Source organism: Pelophylax lessonae (assembly GCF_965119305.1).
Source record: "Pelophylax lessonae genome assembly, chromosome: 6".
In the NCBI taxonomy this organism is placed as follows: domain Eukaryota; kingdom Metazoa; phylum Chordata; class Amphibia; order Anura; family Ranidae; genus Pelophylax; species Pelophylax lessonae.
The window spans coordinates 180,380,082-180,405,261 of record NC_138773.1 but is presented as its reverse complement, the minus strand read 5'-3'; the positions used below and the strand labels follow the sequence as shown (position 1 = coordinate 180,405,261).

General features: G+C 43.6%; 1 protein-coding gene across 2 annotated transcripts in view; it reads right to left on the bottom strand.

The window, feature by feature from the left end:
- Positions 1 to 1,055: 1,055 nt before the first annotated feature.
- The window catches only part of ANKAR (ankyrin and armadillo repeat containing), a 90,158-nt gene continuing 66,033 nt past the window's right edge, over positions 1,056 to 25,180 (bottom strand). For both annotated transcript variants that reach the window (XM_082260040.1, XM_082260041.1), the window contains 8 exons: positions 24,187 to 24,293; positions 19,854 to 19,976; positions 17,408 to 17,566; positions 15,816 to 15,933; positions 14,143 to 14,252; positions 5,909 to 6,105; positions 2,361 to 2,407; positions 1,056 to 1,268 (listed from right to left, as the gene is read on the bottom strand). In XM_082260040.1, coding sequence (XP_082116166.1) covers positions 1,072 to 1,268; positions 2,361 to 2,407; positions 5,909 to 6,105; positions 14,143 to 14,252; positions 15,816 to 15,933; positions 17,408 to 17,566; positions 19,854 to 19,976; positions 24,187 to 24,293 — 1,058 coding nt within the window. In that variant the 3' untranslated portion in view covers positions 1,056 to 1,071. The remainder of the gene's footprint in view (positions 1,269 to 2,360; positions 2,408 to 5,908; positions 6,106 to 14,142; positions 14,253 to 15,815; positions 15,934 to 17,407; positions 17,567 to 19,853; positions 19,977 to 24,186; positions 24,294 to 25,180) is intronic.

Here is a 25,180-nt window from a genome sequence, read left to right as displayed (position 1 = left end):
CGCACAAATGCAAGCATGCACATAGGTCCCACATGCATTCATAAACAACAACTGCACCACACATGTGAGGTGTTGCAGCAAATGTCAGAGTGAGAGCAATAATTCTAGGGCCATCATCTAGTGTAACCTATAAAAAATATTAGGTATCCTAGTTTGTCACCATTTCTCTGGTGCACACAGTTTTAAAGCATCGTACACACGTACCAATCGTCGGCCGAACGATCGGCCGTCTTTTGTCCCCGGGCTGTCGTGTCCGCTGAAAAGTGCAAAAGACTGCACACGAATTTTGTCCGCCGACTGCAGAAGTGATGTCATGTAATGGTTAACTTTCCGTGTGTTTTTTCTTTTCTGAGCATGCCCAGTCTTGCAAATCTGCTGTCTGTCGGCCGAATTCTGTACTGACAAGCGAACAATCGGCCGTTCTGGTGTCGGCATACAAAAATTTTAATGCTTGCATGACAGATTCTGTTCGGCCGAAAGTTCGCTGTCGGCAGCATCATACTAACAAGCCGTAAATCGGCCGATCGGTCGTCGGACGAATATTTTCGGCCGACAATCTGCACGTGTGTACGGGCCTTTAGACTTGACATGTTTTTTTATCTATTTACTCGACACAACATCATCATTTATATTTTACCAAAAAATAGGTATTCCATTGTGTTTGGGTGGACCAAAATCCATTTTAGTGTATCTTGTTCTGAAACTTTCTGATTCATAAAACAGCTGCACAATTATTGTGTGACATAAAAAATTGCAAACAGCCACTATTTTATTCTCCAGGGCCTCTGCTTTCAGAAAATGTATAATGTTTGGGGGTTGTAAGTAATTTTCTGGCAACAAATACTGATTTTAACGTGTGCATAAAAAAATAAAAAATTTAACTTGGTCAGCAAGTAGTTAAGGAGATTTTTTTTATTTTATTTCCTATTGGCACTAGGACGGGAAGTGCTGGGAAGTCATCTCTTTAAAACATATTTTAAAATCCACATTACAACACAGAATACCTTTTCATAAAATAAAAATTAAGCATTGGTGGACTTATTCAAGACAAATAAATGGATTTAAATGAATTTATTTAGATGCCTTCTGTTGAAAAGGTTTCACATTTCCGAGATGAGCAGTCTTAGGTCTTGTAACGGCCAAAGCAGAGATTCTCGCACTGGTAGGGTCCGCTGTCCTAGGTTTCTGTGGCATGCGAACCATTGCAGACTTAGACTGGAAACGTCTACTCAGGTGTGTAACTTTAAAGTCAGGATCATCTCGGATTCCTAAAAAACAGTAATACATGATATAAATTTTCCAAGCATAACAGCATGTGCAGTGATCCATGTATAAACCTTAGAACAAATTCTAATTTGTGGTGCCTAAAGTTGGTGAAAACCCATCATTTAGATGACAATAGAGTGTGGAAGACTTTGGTAGACTGGAGACATTCCAGGAGTCCCAGCTTATTTAATTGATCACAGGTAGGTTCTTCAGAGGGCACATGGCAGCAAATGCCCATACCACCTGGGGCCTGAAAAGCCATTGCATATATTTTACATGTGCCCAAAGTAGGGCACTCCACGGTAGAATTTATGCTACCAGGAAGGCAGGCATTGTGTTTCTTACCTTACACTGCTTATGTATAGGGTGAGAGCGGCAGTACTACACCTTAAAATCTTCTAGAACAGCCAAAAAGCACATCTACCCAGGACTATCTGTGCAGCACATCAGTAAAGTGATAGGTATATAGATAGCTTTAAGGCTAATGGGCATCCAGCTGGGGTTTCAAGAAGCAGAGACAGAATGTACCCTGGGTTCTTGCACACCAGCAGTACATAGAGGAAGGTGCCTAAATCCCAGAAGCAGGCATTTTATATGTGCTACCTACCTGTCCCAGGTGGTGAGTGATAAGCAACTTACTGTTCCAGTAAATTGGTAAAGAGCTAAACTTTGGGGGGAGGGTTCCAAAACCTCCTGTGCCTGTTCACAGGAATCAAAGGATGAACAACTGTCCGTCTCTGAGGCCCAGAAAAGTCTGTTGCAACTTCAACAAGATGCTGTTTTGGGAAGAACAGGCAGCTGATGGGAACCTGGGTTTCTATTCAAATTGTACACCTGTCCGCCATCTTGCCATGAACATACCAGTCCATATGCTTAATGTGCTTTGTGAATGTCATTTTCTGAATTTCACTTCCATTACATTTAAATGTTCTGGATACATAAATAAATGAAAAAAAAATATGTTGGGAGTAAAAACATATTATTACCGAGTCATCTAAAAGCTACACCTTTCATTGGAACCTAGCCAATTGTCAATTTGATCATTCAATGCAAAAATCTAAATGTAATAATGCAGCAGTCTAAGATGATCCTACCTTTCAGTGATGATGGGTGTACAGGAGGGCCACCATATTTAACTAAACTATACGGAAAAAAAAAAAAACAGACACAATTAGCACCCAAAAGCTGAAAGAACAAGTTATTTGTATATATAGTTGCTGCTTGATTAATCAAAAAACACACCTATCAACTTGTATTGTTATTGGTAGCTACCATTACTTTTAGGATGATTTTTTCTTAAACAAATATTCATGGAAGCATATAAAGACTCAAATCTCCTAAAAAGCTTAGCTGGACCTGGAGAATAAAGGCAAGGGCCTTACAGTGTACTCTATGTCTACAGATCAGTACTGTTTTAGTCAGGTCAGTAATGATGCTTTCTGTACTTATCCCATGCATTTTATATCCAAATATATTGAAAGAGAAGTATGGGAATGTTTTTTGTTTTTTTATTTTTATTTATATTTACATAGCTGGATGCAGCCAATGCTGCATCTGTTCCCTGCCGACTCTAACACTGAGAACGGAGTGATCAAACACCCCTGATCACTCGGTTCTTACAGCTCTGTGAGCGGAGAGCTGGTGACTGTCAGTGGAGCGCTGGGCTGTGGAAGGGGTGGAAGAGGCCGGCTCAGGCTCTCAGCAGCTCTCTGATAGGGCAACTCCAGTTCCGGTCCAGGCATGTGGGTGGATCACAACCATATGGTCACTATCCTTCCTGAGCCTGGACTGGCTCTGTGTGACATCAGCCAACAGCGGGCTTCAGCCCGCTGTCTGCTGAAAACGTGTCACAGGAGTGCAAAACGAACTGCACTCCTGTGATCCACAGGAGAAGTACAGCCAAATGAGCTTTGGCTGTACTTCTCCTTTAAGTAATTGCACTATTTAGTACAATAATTCCCTAATGAAGACAACATGCTATATGCCTTTGCAAAGTAAACCCTGACCTTACAGTGCCTTAATCAAAAACTCAACAGGGGATGGATTTAGAAAGAAAATAGTAGAAGCCCAATAGAGAAAGGAGAGTGGAAGGTAGGGGGACAACGCTGGAATTATAGTTAATTTTAAAACACACCCAACATTTTCAGAACCCTCATACACGAATAGGAAAAATTTTGTGAGCTTTAGAAAGATAACTATTTTGCGTTAAAAATCTGTCTCCCATCAATACTGTATACAAAAAGATTCATTTTTTTTAACAGAAAACTAAAAAAGTGCAACTGTGCCCAGGCTATAGACATTCAAACATTTAAGTATTTTAACAAGAAATACATGAACTCTAAAAAAAGCCTTCAATGACTTGTGTAGCAGGCACTGTGGAGTAAATCCTCGAAGTTTACAGCAGAGGCACTGATTTTTTATTTTTTTCAAACTCTTTATTTAGTTATAGGTGCAGCAAAGAAAAATATAACAGAGCAATGGAATCTAGGCAAGATTACGCGTATAGGAATACATCAGTCATGAACAATCAGATCAATCAAATAAGAACAGTGTATATACAGTGCTGAATAGAAATAGGCATCACAGGAACCAGTATATACAACAATATAGCAAATCCAAACAGGACCAATGTCAGGTATAGAGAAGAACGTCAAGGCTGCACAAGTATGAGAGGGGAGAGGATGGGAAAGAAAAGTGACAGAAGGCCAAGAGGGTCAGAAAGGGGGGGGGAGGTAGATGGAAGAAGAAGGGGGAGGAAGAGGGAAAAAAAAAAAAGGAGGGGGGGGGGACAGATTCAGTGGTATCTCCATGAACTAAGTACGTGGTAGGACATCATTTTTACTTCCTGGGCACAGGGGAAACATCAATCTAACAGAGGTAACAGGCAGAAGGGGTGTCTCTGCGCCCCAGGGTCACCTCCCCATGAGAGTCTTTCCTTCATCGGAAAGAGCAAAGATATTCCAGAACGACCAGGTCTTATCATAGTGTTCTCTCCTACCCTGAGCCGTCAAGACCAGATCCTCCAGGGTCTCCACTGATCTAACCGTGTTAAGCCACATAGAGGGGGGATTAGTACTCTTCCAACATAGACTAATACAAGCCTTGGCAGCGTTGAGGAGGTGGCGCAAAATTGATTTTTTGTATGTTGTGACAGACATTTGTGAACAATGTAGCAGAAAGAAAGCAGGGTCATCTGTGACTGGGAAGTCCGTACATTTTTGGGTGACTCGTCTCACCTCCGCCCAAAACTGTAGGACCCTGGGGCAGCTACAAAAATTATGGAGCATGGTGCCCGGGTTCCCCACGACACCTTCAGCAGCGGGCTGAAGCATCAGGGAAGAATCTACGGAGAGCTGTAGTATCAATGTTGCAGTAATTTGTAGTTCATCTCCTGAGTGCGGGTGCAAATTGAGGATTTAAAGGCAAAAAGGAGTTGCACTGGTGTGAATGTTATATTTAGCGCCCTCTCCCATTTGGACAGTCTTGGGATTAAATAGCCCTCAGGAGGGACAAGAGGCACAGATTTTTAGCAGTTTAGCACATTCTACTCCTCCAAAAGGTAAGTTGGCAGCTTTCTAATCTATAATTCAAGACACAGTGCACTTTCCTATTCTATACACAAGTTTTGTGGCACATTAAACCTGTAATAAAAGTTTCTAGGAGTTAAAGCGGAGTTCCGGCCACAAAATTGACATTTTTGTGCCATCCGCTTGCTTTTGGTCACCTGCAAAAGAAATGGATAGTTACGTTTTTTTTTTTTGTTTATTTACCTTGTTATTGAAGAAAAATATACTCACCTTTCTTCCACTTCCTCCCTCTGCGGCCGTCACTTCCTCTTTGCATTGATTCCTGGGAGCTGAACGTCATCGCTACCAGGAATCAATGCCGGCCCCCGCTCGTCACTTCCGGTGCAGCGCCTCATTCCCTGCTAAACAGCTTCTGGGCATGCCCAGAATCTGTGGAGGCATGACGCACCCGCACCGGAAGTGACGAGCGGGGGCCGGTGCAGGCACATTCTGGGAGAAGAGGACACAGAAGAGGACGCAGAAGAGGACGCACTGGCTTCAGCTGCCCACATCCGAGATGGCAGCGCCGGAAAAGAAATTTTCAAGGTAAGTATTTCTTCTAAAAGGTAAGTGCGACTCGGGACAGTACAGAGGCTATCCATTGGGGAATGTACTGGCCCTGACTGTCCCGGGGGTATTTTTATTGAAAAAAAAAATTTTGTGGCCGGAACTCCGCTTTAAGGATTTCTGGCCGAAGAGAAATTTAACGTTATGGAGTTACTTCATCAGTGACCCACTCAATGGCCAAACAGGTGTATTGCAGGTCCCAGAAGAAGTAGATGGGAAGATGGACCTGCCATTGCTGGTAAAGAGCACACTACGGGGTAAGTGTGCAATCATTTGCAAGCGTACTGTGCATACTTGTACATTATAGCAAGAGCCAACCCTACCCAGCAGACATTTCAAGTGAAACTTGACTTTCATCCATGTGCTTCTTCTAGACTAGAAAATACTATTTTTTTTGGTTGTTTGTTTTGAAGATGTCTGCTGTGCAAGATGCCTGTCCACAGTATAAAAATACACACCTATGTTTTGTGTTCAAACAACCTTTACCAAATGAAATGAATGCTACTTACCTGAGGGAGGGAAGTCCTATTTTCCTCTGAGTATCAAATTCTTCTATAAAGTCTTTGGAGATTTTTCCATCTTTGCTGAGGTTGTTGATGAGCAGATTATACAGTTCTGGTTGATTCCTGCACTCCATTAAAAGATGACGATAGGCAGTGCGGTTGAATGATAAATAACCCAACGCATCGGCACAGGCTACACGAACCTTTGCACATGATAGTTATTATGAGTTAATAGAATTTTTGTTTAGATTTATTTAAATCAAAATCTTAAGCATAGGGGTACACAAAAGGCAGGTGAGCAAGTCAGTGGGCCTTACAGAAGATTTAGGAAACTAAAATGGAAGAATTGCCTAAAGTAACCAATCAGATGTTGTTCTAAAACCGGCACCAGACAAAGGACAATCAGTAAAGCTAGAAACACACTATACAACTTTTGTTGTTAGATTTCCTTTAGATTTACCTTTGACTATGTAGTGCAAGGGCCTGCCTGACTGCATACAAATTAAAAGTGTTTAGGTCTGACCTCATATTATATGATTTTGGTAAATGTAAAGGAAAAAATCTAAAGACAATTGTATAGTGTATATCCAGAGCTTTAGACTGTTGTGGGTAATGATTCCAGTTTTAAATTTATTTTTTAATTCAGACTAGTTACGTTTCGGGAAAAGTTGATCTGCTGTATGATGGTCTATAAACTTATTCTACATATTTTACAGATGAGCTTTACTCCAAACTAATTTTCATTTAGAACCAGAGTTTTACCCCCTGCATGACTTTTTATTTTCAGTACTCACTTAACACCTGGAAGATTTACCACTCTTCATGACCAGGCCATACTTTTGGAGATACAGTACTGCGTTATTTTAACTGACCATTGCGCGGTTATGCAACGCTGTACCTAAATCAAATTGACTTCCTTTTTTCCCACAAATAGAGCTTATCTTTTTTTTGGTGGTATTTGATCCCCTCTGTGTTTTTTATTTTTTGCGCTATAAACAAAAAAAAGACTGATAATAAAAAAAAAAAACGGAATTTTTGTAAAATCTTACCGTAAAATTCCTTTCTCTGAGTCCTCCGACAGTCGCCGCCCCTTCCCAAGTCTTCACCAATGGGTATTGACCTTTGCTCCGCAGGAGTAGCTAGGCAACAGATTTGTTAATAACAAAAGCTTTTAGCATAGACACACCCCTAGGGGCTGTCCCCTTAGTCAATACCTCCCTGCACCAGCATTCCCAACTCAGTTTGGTAGCATAGCAGTAAGAGTACACAAAAACCCCAAAAGAGGGGCGGGGGGCGGCAACTGTCGGAGGACTCAGAGAAAGGAATTTTATGGTAAGATTTTACAAAAATTCCGTTTTCTCTTACGTCCTCCGACAGTCGCCGCCCCTTCCCAAGTCTTCACCAATGGGACGTCCCAAAGCAGTGTAGACCTGAGGGGTGGGAGACGCAGCCGCAGAAAAGCAACGCAGTACCCACATCAGAGAAAGGAACCTTACACACAGTAAGAGAACCAACTGGGCAACAGGAAAACGTGCTCAACAGGAGCAAAAACCCAGGAAAAAACAAGTAACCCAGGGGTAAAACACCCCAACAGCCAAAGACCCAAAAAACAGGGGTCCCTAAGGCACTGCCGCACTGAGAACTTTACGGCCAAAGGAGGCATCAGCCGATGCCTGAACATCCACCTTATAGAACTTTGAGAAGGTGTGAACGGACGACCAAGTCGCCGCCTTACACACCTGGGCCACAGAAGCCTGATGCCGGAAAGCCCAAGACGTACTCAAAGACCTGGTAGAGTGCGCTTTCACAGAGAAGGGAGGGACCTTCCCCTTCAAGGCATAGGCCTGCACAATGGTTTGTCTAATCAATTTGGCGATAGTCGCAGCCGACGCCGCCATGCCCTTCGTCGCAGGAAGGACAAAGAGAGAATCCGCCTTGCGAAAAGGCTTAGTGGACGACAGGTAAACCCTGATCGCCTGGACAACATCCAATGAATGTAAGGCAACCTCCTTAGGATGCTTTGGCTTCACGCAGAGCGAAGGCAAGACAATTTCCTCATTAAGGTGAAAATCCGAGATCACTTTCGGCAGAAAGGACGGGATAGGTCGCAGGACCACCTTATCCTTGTGGATCACCAAGTAGGGAGAGCTGCAGGACAAAGCCGCCAGCTCCGACACCCTGCGAGCCGAAGTGATCGCCACCAAAAAGGCCACCTTTTTGGACAACAGAGGCAACGAGATCTCCCTGATCTTTTCAAAGGGAGCATGTTGCAACACGGACAGAACTAGGTTCAAGTCCCATGGAGGCAAAGGCTCCCTCCTAGGAGGGGCCAAATGTCGCACCCCCTGAACAAAGGTGCGGACCAATGAATTTGACGCCACAGGGCGCTGAAAAAGAACAGCCAGCGCAGAAATCTGGCCCTTAATCGTGGCCAACGCCAAACACTGGTCCACTCCAGTTTGGAGGAAAGCCAACACTCTGGACACCGAGTACGAGCGAGGGGAAAACCCCCTGGACTCACACCAGGCAAAGTATGCTTTCCAGGTACGGTAGTAAATCTTTCCCGAAGAGGCTTTCCTAGCCTTAATCAAAGTGGGAATGACCTCAGGGGAGAGACCTCTGTCCTTCAGGACCTGGCTTTCAACAGCCAGGCCGTTAAAGCCAGCGACTGTAAAGCAAGATGGAATATCGGCCCTTGAGACAGAAGGTCTTCTCGAAGCGGCAGGCGCCACGGAGCGTCGACTGCCAGATTTACGAGGTCTGCGTACCAAGACCAGCGAGGCCAGTCCGGTGCCACCAGAATCACCGTGTGCGGTTCCGAGGCTAACCTGCGAAGGAGCCTGGACAGCAGCTGAATCGGTGGAAAGGCATACATCAGACGATATTGATGCCAGGGCGCCACTAACGCGTCTGAGGCGTCTGCCTGAGGATCGCACGTCCTTGCCACGAACTTTTCCACCTTGTTGTTTAGACGAGATGCGAACAGGTCCACATCTGGGGAACCCCACTTCGCGCACAACATCTGGAAGACATCCGGGTGAAGGGACCATTCTCCCTGGTCCAGGGTCTGGCGACTCAGATAATCCGCCTGCCAGTTCTCCACCCCCGGAATGTGAACTGCCGTTATCGCCGGGACGTGCGTCTCGGCCCAAGACAGAATGTCGGCTACTTCCCGAGCCGCTCGGGCACTCCTGGTGCCCCCTTGGTGGTTGATGTAGGCCACCGCGGTGGCATTGTCCGTCTGAACCCGAACCGGACGGCCCTGAAGCCGTTCCGACCATTGCAGAAGGCAAAGCTTTATCGCTCGCAATTCCAGAATGTTGATCGGAAGGGAGGACTCCTCCTCCGACCATGTCCCCTGGGCGGACAGATTGCCCAGGACACCACCCCAGCCCGTCAGGCTGGCATCCGTGGTGACCACCGTCCACAGCAAAGGACGAAAAGACTTGCCCCCCGACACCGTCGGAGACTGGAGCCACCACAGAAGACTCTGTCTGGTGCGGTGGGTCAACGAGATCCGCAGATCCAAGGACTGCGGACGCCCGTCCCACTTCGCCAGAATCTCCGCCTGGAGACCCCGCGTGTGAAACTGGGCAAAGGGGATAGCCTCGAAGGCTGAGACCATCAACCCCAGACATCTCATGCATGTCCGGAGGGACGAGCTGTTGCTGGCCCTGAGGGGCCCGACCTCGTCCTGAAGCGTCCGGAGTTTGTCCTCTGGAAGGAAAACCTTCGCCTGTACGGAGTCCAGAACCATCCCTAAATAGGGAAGGCGAACCGAAGGACACAGAGTCGACTTCAGAAAGTTTATGGTCCAACCGAACTCTTGCAGCGTCTGCACCGTGGTGGACAGGTCGGCCATCAGGCTCTGGCTGGCGGGTGACCGTATGAGGAGATCGTCCAGATACCCCAAGACTGCAATACCCTGTGCCCACAACAGGGCCAGGACCGGCGCCAGCGCCTTGGTAAAAACCCGCGGAGCCGAAGCGAGACCGAAAGGTAACGCCACAAATTGGTAGTGTTCCTCCGCAATGGCGAATCGAAGGTACCGTTGATGACCCTCGAAGATGGGGATGTGTAGGTATGCATCCTTCAGATCGATGGAGGCCATGAACTCCCCCGGACTCAGGGCAGCCACCACAGAGCGCAGGGATTCCATGCGGAACTTGCGCACCCGCACAAAGCGGTTCAGAGCTTTCAAATCCAGAATCGGACGCACCTTGCCCTCCTTTCTGGGCACAGTGAACAGATTGGAGTAAAACCCCCAAATCCGTCCCGATGAGGCACCGGGATCACCACTCCTTGGGTCCGCAGGTCCCGCACCGCCAGGTGCAGATCCTGCAAACGCTCCGGAGACAGCTGAAGATTTGAGGGAAAAAATCTGCCCGCCGGCCGAGAGAGAAATTCGATCTTGTAACCAGATCGAACGATTTCCTGAACCCATCTGTCCTGAATGCGGAGCAGCCAAGGTTGGAGGAAACCGCGCAGACGTCCCCCCACCCCAGAAACGGGTGAGGGCGTCCCTTCAGGCGGAACTAGCGTGGGTAGTGGAACCGGACTGACCGGATTTTTGCTTACCCGCCCGCGGCTTCTTCTGGGAGCCCTGGCCCTTGAAGGGCTTGCCCTTGGATTGTGACCGAAAGGCACGAAAGGACCCCTGGGAGGGCCTAAACGAGGGATTCCGTTTGCCACGGAAAGACTTGTGCTTGGGATTCTGGGGTAAGAGAGTACTCTTACCCCCAGTAACACCCTTAATCAGAGTATCCAAAGCCTCGCCAAAGAGGCGAGATCCCACGTAGGGAAAATCCGCCAACGTCTTGTGAGAAGATTGGTCCACAGACCAATTCTTCAGCCATATCAGGCGACGGTTGAGCACCGCCACGCCAGACAGGTCGTGCAGCCAAAGGAGCCAAATTCAAGTCCGCATCACACAAGTACATGACGCCTTGATGGATTTGATCCACCATGGCCAATGTGGTAGGCGGAGCCGAAGCAGCCACCAGGGTGCGCCTGAGCACCTTCGTCCAATCGGCAACCGCCTGGGCCGCCATAACCGAAACAAAAATAGGTTTTAGCATAGAACCAGCAATCATGTAGGCATGACGGGCAAGAGACTCCAATCTCCTGTCCGTAGGGTCCCGGTAAACCGGGGTATCCTCAGAAGGAATCGCAGTAGCCTTGTTTAAAACGGCTACCGCGTGATCCACCTGAGGCGCCACACACCAACGCTCGTCGGTGGATGGCGCAAATGGATAAAGCAGTTTAAACTTATTCGGCACTGTAAAGGGCTTCTTTAAATTGCGCCACTGCTCATTAACCGTATGGTGAAATTCAGCAGGGCAGGGAAAAACCTGCGCAGATTTGCGGGTCCTTTGCGTCCCAAAGGAGGACACCCTAGTAGGAGGAGCTGGCCAGTGTTAATTTTGGCAGCAAATTTCAATTTAGTTTTAGTCTTAGTCTTAGGACTAAAATGGCATTTTAGTTTTAGTCCTATTTTAGTCTTCTGCAAGTGTTTTAGTTTTAGTCGCATTTAGTCGACTAAAACTCCAGTATATTTTAGTCGACTAAAACGCCCTACATTTTAGTCGACTAAAACTCATTTTAGTCATCTATAATCAAATGGGTGTAGTTCAATAGTAATTTGTAATGCATTATTTAAGCATTTCTCTACAATTTCCAAACTCATTATATACTACTGCTGGTCCTGGAGTGAAAAATCTAATATGTTATTATTTATTCTTTGAGCATGCACCAGTGTTAATTTTTGGCAGCAAATTTCGATTTAGTTTTAGTTATAGTCTTTTGACTAAAATGCCATTTTAGTTTTAGTCGTATTTTAGTCTTAAGACTAAAATGCCATTTTAGTTTTAGTCGTATTTTAGTCATCTGAATTGTGTTAGTCGACGAAAACGTTTTAGTCGGTTTTAGTCGACGAAATTAACACTGGAGCTGGCTCATCCTCCAAGTGCAAAGTATCCTTAATGGAGGCGATCAGCTCATCCATGAGTGCAAGCTCTTCAGGCGAGCCAGGGGGAGAAGTATCAACCCCTTCCACCTCCGCCTCCCCCTCAGACCCCATGAGGTCCAGAGATGAGCGAGACCCTGAGAAGGGTACGCCAGCCCCAGCAGCCACATCGCCCTCTGAATCAGAGGAAATGGATAACCTGGCCCTTTTTGCGGATCGTTCAGCCATCAGCATCTGCACCTGAGACACTAAGGATGCCACTACAGTGGCCAGATCAGCCCCCTCGGGGGGTGCAGCAGCCCCCTGGTCCCCCACCAGGGCGGGGGGAAACTTGCTATCCTGAGAATCCATGCCCACAATAATAAAAGCAAAAAAGGGTACTGTCCCTTTAACACCCGGCGAGCGCAGCCCACCGCACACTACTGCATGCACCGATCCCACAGGGATAGAGAACACTGAGCAAGGAATGACAGGGCAAAGAAGGAAAAAACCTGGAGAGAGCACAAACAGGCTGCTGCCACTGATCGCTGTTCCAGAGAAAGAGGAAGTGATGCAATAACCGGCTGACTTATATAGCCTGTGAAGGCTCCGCAAAAATGGCCCCTCAGGATGAGGGATCGAGGCTACAAGAAAACGGCGCCGGCATGTGCTCGAGCGAGCGCGGCCCGCCAAAATGGCGGCAATCGGCGCCAAAACACAGCGCTGTACAGGACAGGGCCATCCATAGCATTTTCTGCAAAAAGAAATGGCGGGCCGCATAGCGGTCGCCGCTCATGCATGTCTGTCTATTCAGCCCCACAGAACTCCCAGCAGAGCGGGAGGCCCCCCCCCTAGCAGCCCACAAAGGCATGCATCCATACAGGGATCTGACAGGGAGCCCGCATAGCACACAGACATGAGGGTACACACAGCCACAGACTGACACCCACACAGATGGTCCCCACATAGAAGGTGCTTACCGTACCGGATGGCGTGGGGAGCCTTCTCAAGCGACAAACCGCTATCAGGATGACAGGGAGTGCCGCAGCCAGGACGCAGTGGACCGCAGCACAAGACCGCAGAATGGCGTCACAGGCAGCATCCCTGCAGCGAACAGGGATGGGTCGTTCATAGCGCCAGGGCGAACCGTAGCTGAACGCTCGATGGCAGGCTGGGGATCCATCTGGCTCTCAGCCCTGGGATCCAGGGCGGCCAGTCCGAGACCCAGCTCCGCATGATCATCTTCATCCGAAGATCCCTAAACTAAAGCTGACAAAATAACAGCTAGTAAAGAAAAGAAAAAATACTTGAAATAAAATCAAAAAAGGGTAGAAGGCTGAGACTGAAGCCCCAGCACAGGAGAGCCTGCTACTCCTAAGCTAGGCAAGATCAAACTGAGTTGGGAATGCTGGTGCAGGGAGGTATTGACTAAGGGGACAGCCCCTAGGGGTGTGTCTATGCTAAAAGCTTTTGTTATTAACAAATCTTGTTGCCTAGCTACTCCTGCGGAGCAAAGGTCAATACCCATTGGTGAAGACTTGGGAAGGGGCGGCGACTGTCGGAGGACGTAAGAGAAAAAACATTTTTTACTTTCGGCTATAAAATATACTCAGTAAAAAAATGTAAACTAAATTAAATTTCTTTATCAATTTAGGCCAATATATATTCTGCTACATATTTTTGATAAAAAAATCCCCAATAAGCATATATTGATTGGTTTGCGCAAAAGTTATAGCCTCTACTATGGGATATATTTATGAAATTTTTATTTAATTTTTTTTACTAGTAATTGCGGCGATCAGCGATTTACAGCAGGACTGTGATATTGCAGCGGCCAAATCGGACACTAAGTGACAGAACAACGATCTGCCTTGTTTACATAGGCAGGTCGCCGTTCTGGTTCTCTGCCTAATGATCAGCAGGTGCCGGCAGACATCGAGTCCGCGGTAACCACAGATCAGCTCCCACAGTGTGTAATCACAACAGGAGTGGGTCGCCGGAAGTGGTTCCTAAATCCAGAAGTGCAGGATCACGTACCTAGCGGAGCCGCCTTGTCGCAGTATATGTAAGTTATACGGTCGGCAAGCAGGTAAATATAAATGAAGGGGAAAGAAAGCAATGAGGAAGTCTTTTCCTCCAGCGGACTATGTGGGGAATCCAATTTCTTTACCAGAAATATTAGATATTCTGTATTTGGCAGGATTATGGAGTTTGAGAATGAAATAGATATCAGTGTAATCCTGAAAGCAAAAAAGATGTGATAAAAAAAACATATTTCAATAAATCTACTAGTTACCTCTTCTTCTTCAGACTTTAAAAGGTTACAAAGGCACTCCACAGTTCCCAGCGTAGTTATGGCTTCTGGTATGCCTGCCCTTGTGTGGGCCAAACAAGCCAGCAACTCCCCTGTTAAAAAGAAATTTAGCCATAATAACAGATTTTCAAAGGATTTCAAAAATAATTAAATACTGCAGAAATAATAAATAAAAAAGTTAGATGAGTAATATTTTTAGAAAACCAATCACTTGAAAATCACCAATAACTATAAAGTGTAGTTAGCGCAACATAGCATTTAGATAAAAAGTCAGTACATTTTATATGTCAATTTATTATACCTAAATTGTATATCCAATATTACATAACGTATTGTTTAACCACTTAAGCCCCTCGGAGGATTTGGCTGCTCAAAGACCAGAGCCTATTTTGCGATTCGGCACTGCACGACTTTAACGGACAATTGCAATCGTGCGACGCTTTACCCAAATGAAATTGACATTCTTTTTTTCCCACAAACAGAGCTTTCTTTTGGTGGTATTTGATCACCTGTGCGATTTTTACTTTTTGCGTTATAAACAAAAAAAGAGCGACAATTTTGAAATAAAACAATATTTTTCACATTTTTTTTATATGAAATCCCCAAAAAAAATGTAAAAATCAATTTTTTAACATTTTAGGCCAATTTGTTTTCTGCTACATATTTATGGTAAAAAAAAAATTGCAATAAGCATATTTTGATTGGTTTGCGCAAAAGTTATTGCGTTTATTAACTACGGGAAAGATTTATGTCATTTTTGTTGTTGTTTTTTTTTTAACTAGTAATGGCGATTTGAAATTTTTTTTTTTTGCGGGACTGCGAGATTGCAGCGGACAGATCGGACCCTTGACTGACATTTTTGACACTTTTGGGGGTACCAGTGACATTACTACAGTAATCAGTGCTATACATATGCACTGTTACTGTAAAAATTACACTGGCAGGGAAGGGGTTAACTTTATTGGTGATCAGTGGGTTAAATGTATCCCTAGGGGCGTGATTCTAACTGTGGGGGTGGGGGGCATGGCTTGTGATGTAACCACAGAGACATATGATCCTACATAGCAGGATCGTATAGTCTCTGCAGTTACATCAGGGAGAATGACAGACGGCTGTGTTTACATCAGCCGTCTGCCTTTCTCCCTCTCCAGCGGGGGATCACGAGTGGCTGGCGGACATCGGAGCCGCCGGTCACTCACGCGGGGATGTCAGGGAACGAGCGGGGCGCGCTTGCCCCCTAGAGGCTTGTGGGCGAGCGATGTACCGGTACGTCACTTTGCCCAGGATTTACCCTCTAATACTTTTCTGGGGATAACCTAAAATTTTGGATTTTCTTTTACTTTCAATCGTAACTGTAAACAGGACAAATAGAGAGGGTGAATCTCCCTAACGGGGACGCAGACAGCAATAAAAACGTAGTAGGTGTTCTAATCCATCTCCACCCTCTCAAGAAAAAAGTCTTTAGTTCTATTTTAAACTTGTTCACAAACACTGAAGCTTAGTCAGAAAATGTCTATGGCCAACCTTAGGTTTAACTACTTCTGGTTGAACCATTACTCATCAATACATGTTGATTTAGAGAGTGAAATATAAACACAATATACAAACTAAATGTAATAATATATTATTTAAAAGTATACATTCATGCCTCCTACCTGCTAGCACAATTGTGGCTGACTTCTTTGTTTGTAGGAGCTCTGACAGTATGGTCACACCTTGAGCAGAAAGGGTGACTTGATCCATGTCCGTAATAATTCTGGACAAAACAACAATCTACAGAAAATTTGAATGAAATGGGTATACAATTTAACACTTGGTTTTTTCGAATAAAAAAAATCTTGTATTTAATCTTGAAGATGTTTACATAAGAGTTTAAATTTTCATGAACCATTTATGGGCTTGTGGCTTGGGCAGCAAGGTACAAGGGGCAAGTACCAACATTTACAATTCCAAAAAAGTTGTGATGCTGTGTAAAATCTATGTAAAAATCTAATGCAATATTTTGCAAATCTCATAAAGCATTGAAAAAATGTATTTTTAAAATTGATGGAACTTTTTTAAAAGTTGGGACAGGGCCACATTTAGCATCCCCTCTTTTTTAACAACACTCTGTAAATGTCCAGGACTGAGACCAGTTACTGGAGTTTTGGTAGGGAAACTTTGTCCTATTCTAGCCTGATTTAGGATTTTAACTGCTCCTGGGTCTTCTTTGTCATTATTTTGTTTCAAGATGTGCCAAATACTTGCAATTGGTGAAAGGTTTGGACAGCAGGCAGGCCAGTTAAGTACCCGGACTCTTCTTCTACGAAGCCATGCTATTTTCATAGATGCAGATTGTCCTGCTGAAATATGCAAAAAGACGTCAACTGGATGGGAGCACATGCTGCGTTAAAACCTAGATACTTTTTTCAGAATTAATGGTGCCTTTCTAGATGTGCAAGTTGCCTATTCCATAAGCACTATGCACCACCATACCATCAGAGATAGAGGCTTTAAACTAAGTGCTGATAACAAGCCAGAAGGTCCCTCTCCTCTTTAGTCCAGAGGAATATCAAATTTCGATTCATACGACTACAGAAAAGTTTTCCACTTTGCAACAGACCATTTTAAATGAGCTTTGGCCCAGGGAAGATGGCAGTGTTTATGGATCATGCTTATATATGGCTTTCTCTTTGCATGATAGAGCTTTAACTTGTATTTTTGGATGACACAGTGAACTGTGTTCACAGACAGTAATTTTTGGAAGTATTCCTGAGCCCATGCAGTGATGTCCATCACAGAATCATGTCTGTTTTGAACACGGTGCCGTCTGACCGCCTGAAGATCACGAACATCCAATATTGTGTTCCAGCCTTGTCCCTTGTGCACAGAGATTCTCTGAAACTTTTGATGATATTATGTACTGTAGATTATGATTTATTTAAAGTCTTTGCAATTTTAAGTTGAGAAACATTATTCTGAATTTTTCAACAATTTTTTGGAAGCAGCTTTTCACAGGTTGGTGAACCTCTGCCCATTTTTACTTCTCATTTATTTCTTACAATGTTACATGGTACATTTTTCTTTGAGATTTGCAAATCATTGCATTCGGTTTTTTTGCATTTTACACAACGTCCTAACTTTTTTGTAATTAAGGTTGTATAAAAAGAACAATGTACAGTTCAGTAAAATATTATACAAACAGTTGTTCCTCAATATTTTTCAGATAACTGGGTGATGGGGAACTTTTTGACTTGTCTTTTTGTACCTGGAATGCAGCAAATGCTTTATCTTCATCATTCTCTGACTGAAGGAAAGGTTCGTAGATGGCTATTTCCACACCTCCATTTTGCAGAATATAGAACTGCTGTAAGGTATTGTTGTAAGCAAAAAGAGCTAATGCATGGCCAGCCCGTAAACATATATCCTGAAACAAATTAAAGGTAGTATTATATACAGTACTTCAGCATTTTAAGTATTAAAAAACAACTTACAAAGCCATCCACAACCCCAGCTATATCACTAACTTGGTCTCAAAATATCAACCAAACCTCTCTTACCAGTCCTTCCAAGACCTAATGCTCTCTAGCTCCCTTGTCACCTTCTCCCATGTTCACCTTAAGGACTTCTCCTGAGCCTCTCCCATCCTTTGGAACTCCCTACCCATTATGTCAGACATAATCTATCCATCTTTGGATGATCCCTGAATACCCTTGCTCTTTAACCGCTTGCCGACTGCCCCACGCAGATTTACTGCGGCAGGGCGGCTCTGCTGCACATAATCACATAGGCCTACGTGATTATGTGCATGTGATTTCCGGTTTGTGATTAGACACAGCGGGAGCCAGACTGCAGGAGGAGCTGAATCGATCTCCGCCGGCCTCCTGCGATCTTCGGCTAGAATGTCAGAAGAGCTGCCTGCCTATGTAAACAAAGCAGGTGGCTCTTCTGTCAGAGAGGCAGGGAAAGATTGTGTGATTTAGCTAAGCTGAATCATCGTTCTCTCTCTGCCTCTGTCCAATCCATCCCCCACACAGTTAACCTCTTCCCTGCCAGTGTAATTTATACAGTAACAGTGCATATTATTTAACAATGATTACTGTATTAATGTCACTGGTCCCCAAAAAGTGTCAAAAATGTCAGGTAGGGGTCTGATCTGTCCGCCACAATGTCGCAGTCCCGGAAAAAATTGCTAATATACTAATATTTTTATATTTTCTATAAAATGTTTTACTGCCCCTTCAGAAGGTTAGGACACTGGCAAAAAAAAAACATTAAGACAGCCCCTGTGTTCCCCACCTACAGTTATCATGCCTCAGTTTTGTAAGCAAGGAGTAAATGGGGCCAATAACACATAAGACTGGGACACTAGTAAACAAAAAACATTAGCACATATCTTTATCTCTGCCTCCAACAGTCATGCCTCATATCAAGCAGAAACAACATCATAATTGCTCTCAGCAGAATTTAGCTTACTGGAGAAAAAAGCCAGATGATACATCTACATACATAGTAGAGCTTTGCCACTGGGACAGGATGGCCCCACCAATGTTCTCTGAGGCATCTAATTCAAGGATATATGACAATGCTGGGTCTGGATGCAGCAGGATTGATATTGGATGTAAAGAGCAGTTTCAGTTTGTCAAATGCTTATTGAGCCTCAAATGACCACTGGAACCGGGCCTGTTGCTGTCTGAGTTGTTGTGTGATGGGATAAATGATGGCTGAAAAGCCATTGATAAATTTCCTGTACAAATTGGCAAAACCCACAAACCTTTATATTCACTTTCTATCAGCTACAGCAGCCCAATCTAGGATGGCACTGACCTTTTGGTGATCAATGGCAATCCCTTCCGCAGAGATAATGAAACCTAAGAGATTTCATGTTTCTACAATTCACATTTTGGCATAAGGTCTATTTGCTCTTTGTTTATTCAGTACTCTTAACATGGACATGATGACATACCAGCGAGGGGGAGACGATCAGTATATTATGCAAGTATACAATTAAAAAAGGTCAAGAAAGTCCCAGAAGATATCAAAATGGCGAGAATGTCAATTGGTGTTAACAGATATTAAAAATGTCTAAATCAAGTTCTAAATGCCCCCCCCCCCCCCAATAATATGGACTAGATAATGAGCCTAGTTCAGGGACCAGAGGGAGAGGGTACCTGTACTTGTAATTCTGTTGGGCTTTTGGTAATCTATGCAAAGATAGAGAATATTGTCCTTCTACTTCTCAACAAAGAAATTGCCCACTCCATCAGGAGATGTGGATGGGCAGATGAAACCTTTCACCAGATTTTCTGAAATGTATTGGCAAAGTGCTTCCCTTTCCTCGGAAAAATTGCCCAAATGGTATTTCTGCTCCTGCCAAGAGTTCAGTTTGGCAGTCGTATAGGCTTCCAACTTCCGATTCAACATAAGTAACAGTTTCTCCAGTTTAGTACAGGTGAGCAGTCTGCTAGACTTCAACCTGTCCAAAGATACTCAGAGATGTCAACAGATAGCACCAACAGAACAAATGTTGTGCATACACATTTTAGTAATGGATTGTGCTCAGTCTAACAATGAGTATAACAAAATAGTGTTTCATTAAGGATATCTTTGAACCTAACAACATGTTAAAACCGTGAAACTATTTAACACAGTTTAAAATAATAATTATTGTTGTAACTCTAAAAACTCGTACAAAATGGCAGAGTCAGAAATACCTTATCACTGGCATAGAGGAGATTAAGAACATCAATATATTTAAATCCTTCTTTTTCATGCAAGAGACTTTGCAGGCTAGAATTTTTCAGGACAACACAAGCTATGGTACAAGCAGCTTCAACCTGTCCAAGAAAACACAAAAAAATAAAATCTAGCCATTAAAACATACAAGTAATATGTATTATAATGTATGCAAATAACCCCCTTCCAAAAGGAGGATCTTCGTTGGGGTGGTTGTGGTTCTGTGGCAGTGATGCTCAATTGACCCCCCTACTCCGGCAAAGGCAAAGTCTTTCTCTTCTTTACTCTAACATTGCCTTTTTGCTAACTTGATTATCATAGGTGAGGTTTTGAACATATGTATTTCCCATGGCATACCCCTGAAGAAAGGTTTCAACTGAAACGCGTCGGGTAGAGTGAAGACACCATGATTTCACATGTACAATTTTACAGGATGCATGTAATCTGAGCCATAAATTTTATTTTGTATATACATGTTTTTATCAGCACTGGACCTTTTTAATGTGAACCAATAAAACATTCATTGTTTTAAAATCACGATATCGGTGTACTGGTTGCCTTTAAAGTCCCACTCACCTATGGGGGTTTTCTGTTTTTCCTAAAAGGCGAGAGGGTTCTTGGATTCAACAGTGACACCAAAGCCAAGAGTACAGGTAAGAAAGCATTAAACATAATTTGATCAACCTGTATGCTCACCAATGAATGACCCATTCAGTGGCTTTAAAGCATTACGCAATCTTTCCTGAACCAGATAACCGACCCTTGGATAGTACGATTTCAGCCGACTAGGCTTCATGAGAATAGACCGATGGTTCCGATGAGCATGTAAATCACCAAAGCGGAGCATACACTCACCCACAAAGTATATGTGGTACTTCACACATTGATCAAATCCAGCATTCTCGTTTTGATCAGACAAAGTTCAGTTTTTAGTTCAGAAACTGTTTACTATTCCGTAAAATTCCTGTATCTGGGGAAGTTCAGCCACTTTCAAATGACAGGAATTGACATGAATAACATAAAAAATATGGAAGTTCTTTGCCCTGTAGTTAACTCAATTCAATATGATTTAATTGAATCAGAAACCCACAGAAAAAAATATAATCGCTTGCTATTGCTGCCAAAGGCAGATCTACATAATCTATCGATCATCATGCTGACTTCATGTTGTTGGATCATGACAAAATACATACAATATTAGATTATCACATGACATTAGTTCTAATTTTATGACCTGTAATGACTAGATTATTTGTCAAGTACAGACATGGTATATATATATATACACACACACATACAGAATCTCCAAAAAGTGTGTACACCCCTCACATTTTTGTAAATATTTTATTCTATCTTTTCATGTGACAACACTGAAGAAATTACACTTTGCTACAATGTAAAATAGTGAGTGTACAGCTTGTATAACAGTGTAAATTTGCTGTCTCCTCAAAATAACCATTACGTCTAAACCATTGACAACAAAAGGGAGTACACCCCCTAAGAGAAAATGTCCAAACTGGGCTCAAAGTGTCAATATTTTGTGTGGCCACCATTATTTTCCAGCACTACTTTAACCCTCTTGGGCATGAAGTTCACCAGAGCTTCACAGGTTGCCACTGGAGTCCTCTTCCACTCCTCCATGACGACATCACAGGGCTGGCGGGTGTTGGAGACCTTGCGCTCCTCCACCTTCCGTTTGAGGATACCCCACAGATGCTCAATAGGGTTTAGGTCTAGAGACATGCTTAGCCAGTCCATCACCTTTATCCTCAGCTTCTTTAGCAAGGCCGTGGTCGTCTTGGAGGTGTGTTTGCGGTCATTATCATGTTAGAATACTGCCCTGCAGCCCTGTCTCCGAAGAGAGGGGATCATGCTCTACTTCAGTATGTCACAATACATATTAGCATTAAGATTGTAGCTCCTCAGTGCCTGCAGCACTCATGCAGCCCCAGACCATGACACTCCCACCACCATACTCAAAGTTTCAGCTCCCTCCATAAAATGTTCTATAGCAGGGCTTCCCAAACTTTTTTGGGCCGAGACCCACTTCTGAATACAGTTATTTTTCGGGACCCACTTGCTTGTAATTGAATTTTGTAAAGTGTTACAGAATTTGTTGGCGCTATATAAATGCAAATAATAATGCATATTTTAAAGGGAGGGGGATGTTAAATTAAAAATATCAATTTACTACTTTTTAATTTATTATTGAATACACTTAATTAATATATAAATAAATATAAGGCTATATGGCACTCCCCCTACTTCCTCTCCCAGCAGTCCACAGTGAAGGTGAAGCCCCTGTTTGCCCTCTCCAGGGCCCAGCACACCTTACACAGAGTCTCCATGATGAGGAGCTCTATGCTGGTCTTGGTGTCCTGGCTCTTTTCCTTCAGATACTCTACTGGGGTCACAGAAGCTGCCATGAACTCCTGACCCCGCCGGGCCACCTGGTCCTCCTATGACACAGAGGCTGCCGTCTCTGCCCGCTATAGCTAAGAGAATCCCTCCGCCAGTCTAGCCACCACCACTGCCACCAGCAGGACCGAGGTGCTGGCTCTGCAACCCATCAACATCTCCTACATAACAGCCCACATACGTACTCACTGATCTAAGTATCCTCCTCGCTGGAAATGCAGACCAGCCTCCGTAAACTGCGTGGGCGGAGTACTGAATCCATCGCGATTTGACTGCTCTGGCTCTCTGTAATTTGCGCAGGCTCGCACAGCACAATTTAAGCGGGCCTGCTCTCAGTGATTTCCGGCTCATCGCGACCCACTCCAAAGCTTAATGTTTCCAGCTCCATGCTTGACTGTAGGGATGGTATTTTTAGGGTCATAGTCAGCATTTTCCTTCCTCCAAACAGGGCAAGTCCCCCTACTCAAGAAGGCACATGTACAGTCATGCCAATGAACATATAAATGATTCAAAGAAGGATTGGAAGAAAGTGCTGTGGTCAGATTAAACCCAAATTGAGCTCTTTGCCATTAACTTGACATTTTTGGAGGAAGAAAAATGCTGGCTATGACCCTAAGAACACCATCCGCACAGTCAAGCACAGAGGTGAAAACATGATGCTTTGAGGCTAAAGGTACAGGATGACTTTGCCGCATTGAGGGGCCAATAGACGGGGCCATATACTGTAAAATCTTGGATGAGAACCTGGACAATAACCCAAAACATACAGCCAAGGCAGCAAAGGAGTGGCTCAAGAAGAAGCACATTAAGGTCATGGAGTGGCCTAGTCAGTTTCCAGAACTTAATATGGAAAAATTATAGAAGGGAGCTGAAACTTCAAGTTGCCAAGAGACAGCCAAGAAACCTTTGAGGTTACTAAACCCAGAACCTGCATTTACTATATATGGTCTCCCACATTACACAGAACATGGAAATGCAATTATTTTAGTAAATATAAACTGCTAAATACCTTTTCTCATCAGTAGTATATAGCAGACTTGTTACTTGTATCAGTTCCTAGTAAAGCATTCTCCCCTGATCCTCTGTCTGGACAGTGCTGATTGGCCTTGTGCTGATCACATGCACTTTCCCAAGAAAAAAGAAAAACTCTCTAGCAATACACACCAAACTGAGCATGTGCAGCCTGACTCCTAAAGCTCTGTTCTATCACGAGATGAACTGTAGTCAGTTAAAGAAGAGGAGCATCAGAGAGACAGGATTACACAGCCTTTATACACAACGCAAACGACTAACCCCTTAAGTTCCACATTGAGTATAGCAAGCATGCTTTACTGCATATACAGACTGATTTTACTGTTGTGGGTTTAGTAACACTTTAAGGATTTAGAGAACATCTTTAAAGAAGAGTGGACCAAAATCCCTCCTGAGATGTGCGTAAACCTGGTAACCAACTACAAGAAATATTTGCCAACAAGGGTTTCTCCACCAAGTACTAAATCATGTTTTGTATGGGGATCAAATACTTTTACTCACTGAACTGCATCTTAAATTATAGCATTTGTTTTGTGTATTTTTTCTGGATTTTTAGTTGATCTTCTTTCTTTGTAAGTGGACAAACTTACAAGATCTGCAGGGGATCAAAAACATATTTTCCCCACTGTGTGTATATGTATATATATATATATATATATATATATATATATATATATATATATATATATATATATATAGAAATAAAATATATATATATATATATATACATATAAACTGTATTGTCAAAAGTATTGCACCTGAACTTTAATGGCATCCCAGGTATACTGAAATAAAAAAGAAATAGCAAGGCTGTTAACAAAGATAGTTGCTCAAGACATTTACTGTTAACTATTGGACTACCTTAATTTTCAGAGAGCTGTGGGTTTTCAGAAGCTGAACGAGCGTTGTTAGTGCTTGTTCCTCTACTATCTTCTCCTGCGTGACTGGATTATTTATAAGAGCTACACCTGTTTACCAAGAAAAAAGCGTATTGTTCTTTTTATGATCAGCATATCAGTGTTCTGCAGCACACGGACCTGGGTATAATCAGAAAATTCCACCATATTTCCATATTCAAGCTTTTACTTACTTCCATCAATGCCCAGTTATTTCAGTCTCTGGCACTTCTAACATCTGCTTGAATGAAAAAAATGTGTGGATTCTCCCATTAAGGCGCTAAAGAGGAATTCTTCCCGCAGCGCTATTTTGTTCTGTCGGTGGGGAGCCTTCCCAGCCAGCAGCATACAATGATCAGTGTTGCTGGCTAAAGCCGGCGGCACTTATTGTTCAGGAAAAACCTTACAGCTCCCTGCTGAATTGGATTAATTTCAATCCATGTATGGCTGGCTTAAGTACATCTGTCTGCTTCCAGGACAGTTTTCCACATTTTATATCTTTTATACCACACAGGGAAGGTACAAGAGGACTATGTGAAGCGAGATTTTGACTGTCAGCCAATCATACATTGTAGTCAGAACCCTACTTGCTAGCTATATTATTAAATGTGTGTGCAGAGGGTAGAGGCTGGAGAGGGGTAATAACAACGAAGAGGAAGCAAAGAGAGGGCATTCAGAGAAAATGAAGACAGAGGGTGAAACAGTATAAAGTGCACACAGAGGTAAAAAAGGGCATCAGCAGCGGGTTGGTAGAGCTGAGAGTGGTACATCTTGGGTAAAAAGGACCTTGGATAACATGCACAAGTGGAAATATGGCTAGGGTAATACAGTAGTCACTGATATTTACTATACATATGTGCAATGCTTAATGGCTGTCTTTTGTTAGCACTTAGGTTTGGGTATTTAGAAATGTGTTCAGGCTATTACTGTCATATGAAGTATAAAAACATATGTGATTG